The sequence below is a fragment of the Coregonus lavaretus genome, assembly GCF_964263955.1.
Source record: "Coregonus lavaretus genome assembly, chromosome: 14".
NCBI classification, from domain to species: Eukaryota; Metazoa; Chordata; class Actinopteri; order Salmoniformes; family Salmonidae; genus Coregonus; species Coregonus lavaretus.
The window spans coordinates 7,372,331-7,374,647 of record NC_140001.1 but is presented as its reverse complement, the minus strand read 5'-3'; the positions used below and the strand labels follow the sequence as shown (position 1 = coordinate 7,374,647).

Below are 2,317 nucleotides of genomic sequence, written 5' to 3'. Positions count from 1 at the left end.
GGACATTGGAGCTACAGTATATGGAAAATATTTTCAGCATTTCAAAAGTTTTGCCTTGGACACATTTTTATTTTAATGTTGAGTAACTTGTAAACGGGCCAAAATGTATAGGCCCTATATAGCCACAAGGGACTTGATGATAATGATGATGATGGTGGGGATGATGATGATTATCACTTTATGATCATCCATTTTAATTTGACAAATGAAGTGCATGATTCCTTTCATGGCAGTATTCTGGACATTAGTCCCTAGCCTATGATGCATACATTGCCAATTTTGAAACTACTCTCTATCTGTAGAATGTGAGATGTTTGGCATGAGCCAAAGAAACACACATGCCTGTGGGATTGGGCAGGTGCATGGACATCCTCAAGCAGTCCACGAGCTGAAGCACTCCACACTCCTAACCATATTGTTCTATCCCATGTGTGTGTTCTGAGGGACTACCCTTTGTGCTAGCCACCCCGTTAAACAGTCTTTAAACCGAGACATTATTATAAACAGTCGGGACATAATAACCTCTCTCGGGTTTACCGAGACTTCTCATTGGTCGCCAACACGCGCCTGCCCCAACCGCTCTTATTGGTCAAAGCGCCACGCGACCAGCATGAGAAGGGGGGCTCCTAGGCGCGTGCCGCTTTTTAAAGCGACGCCGCGCCTTGAGACGCTAGAGGAGTCCTGCACCTGACACAGTGCAAGCACACGTTGATAAAGAAACGTTATTGACAGCATTTTAAATTTGGTTAAGTTCTTCAGTCCTGCAAGCCACCTGATTTATCGTTTTTTGAAATGGATGTTATCAGCGTTGAGGAATGGAGTAAACACGCGAAGGAGATGAGCAAGGTGCAGCACTCCAGAGTGGAGAGGGGGGAGCAGAGCGAGTACCCATCAAGTCTGGCACTCATGGACAGCAGTGACCCACGCGCCTGGCTGGCTCCCGTGCTGCCTGCGGGCACCTGCGCGGCACACGCCGAATACCTGCTGCACTCGCCCAGCTCAAGCATGTCCCCCGCATCCGGCCACAGCCCAAACTTTAGAAAGAGTTCCAAGAGTCCGCTCAAAGTGCGGGAGTTGTGTCGGCTCAAGGGTTCGGTGAGCACTGAGGAAGGCAGACATAGAGCCCCATCCAAACCTGGCAACGGAGTCCAGAAGCAGAGGCGCCAGGCTGCCAATGCGCGGGAGAGAAGACGGATGCATGGACTGAACCATGCGTTTGACGAGCTGCGCAGTGTCATCCCTGCTTTCGACGATGACAAGAAGCTCTCCAAATACGATACCCTGCAGATGGCCCAGATCTACATAAACGCGCTGGCGGACCTACTGCAGGGTCCCGGTGTTGACTCGCCAAAGTGTGACCTGTTGTCAGCCAAGGAGAGTCCCCGGGGATCCTCCGCATCCACCTGCCGAAGGGGCGCAGGCACGGGGCTACCGGTCCAGCTTAACGGGATCCCATTCCCCTTCGAAGACGGCTCGTTCTCTGCTTTGATGGAGCAGGAGATACGCTCTCCCTCAGGGACACCCACTTCCGGGTCGGAGAGCAGAAAAGACTCCCCCCGGTCGAACCGCAGCGACGGAGAGTTCTCCCCTCACTCTCATTTCAGCGACTCGGATGAGATGCAGATGGAGATCCAGAGTGAAGACGAACTATCTGAACTCAAACTTCCCAGCCATCACTCATTTTGAAACTTCACCAGAGACTTTCTAATCGTGTCAATAATATCTGATGCTAGCATAGCCTACATTCTATAGTATGATAGATTGGGCTTTCCGAAATAATTTTGTTTCGTTTGAGAGTTCTATTTTATTAACTGTTAGATAAAGATGATTTTATGTCAGATAATTCGGTTCTGCCAATATAATTGACCTTCTCCTTGGGACATATAGGGAAAGACCCCTCTGCCATGTCGACTGTCGCGCGCAGCATTGCCACGGGCTTTCCCAATCCCACATCATGGACAAAACGCTGTCTTCCAAGAAATTGCCTGATATTTGTAAAGGACGTTTGTAATTGTATTTCCTTATACTGCTCGTGATCATGATTTCATTATGATTTCATTGTTTGTAAATGACCCATATGAATTTGTTTGCGACTTCTAAAGTTAACAATGCGCACTTTAAAACACGAGCCAGAGGCTTGGAGCAACATTACTTTGTTATTGAACCATTGTTTTTTTTGTAGGCCTAGTAGTACTGCCAATTTGATATTTAATATAGCCATTTTATGTTATTTTTGTATTTGTGGCTATTCACATCAAATTAACATGTGTGTCTGTGCTTTCATTGGATAATTGAAGTTTATTTATTCCTAACTGTT

The 2,317-nt window shown here is 47.3% G+C and overlaps 1 protein-coding gene across 1 annotated transcript; it reads left to right on the top strand.

Moving 5' to 3' along the window:
* Positions 1 to 792: 792 nt before the first annotated feature.
* LOC311141355 (transcription factor Atoh1-like) lies at positions 793 to 1,686 on the top strand (the record flags this gene model as incomplete). Its single annotated transcript, XM_084176653.1, has 1 exon — positions 793 to 1,686. The coding sequence occupies one exon, from the start codon at positions 793 to 795 to the stop codon at positions 1,684 to 1,686; it is 894 nt and encodes a 297-aa protein (XP_084032779.1).
* Between the last annotated feature and the right edge of the window lie 631 nt (positions 1,687 to 2,317).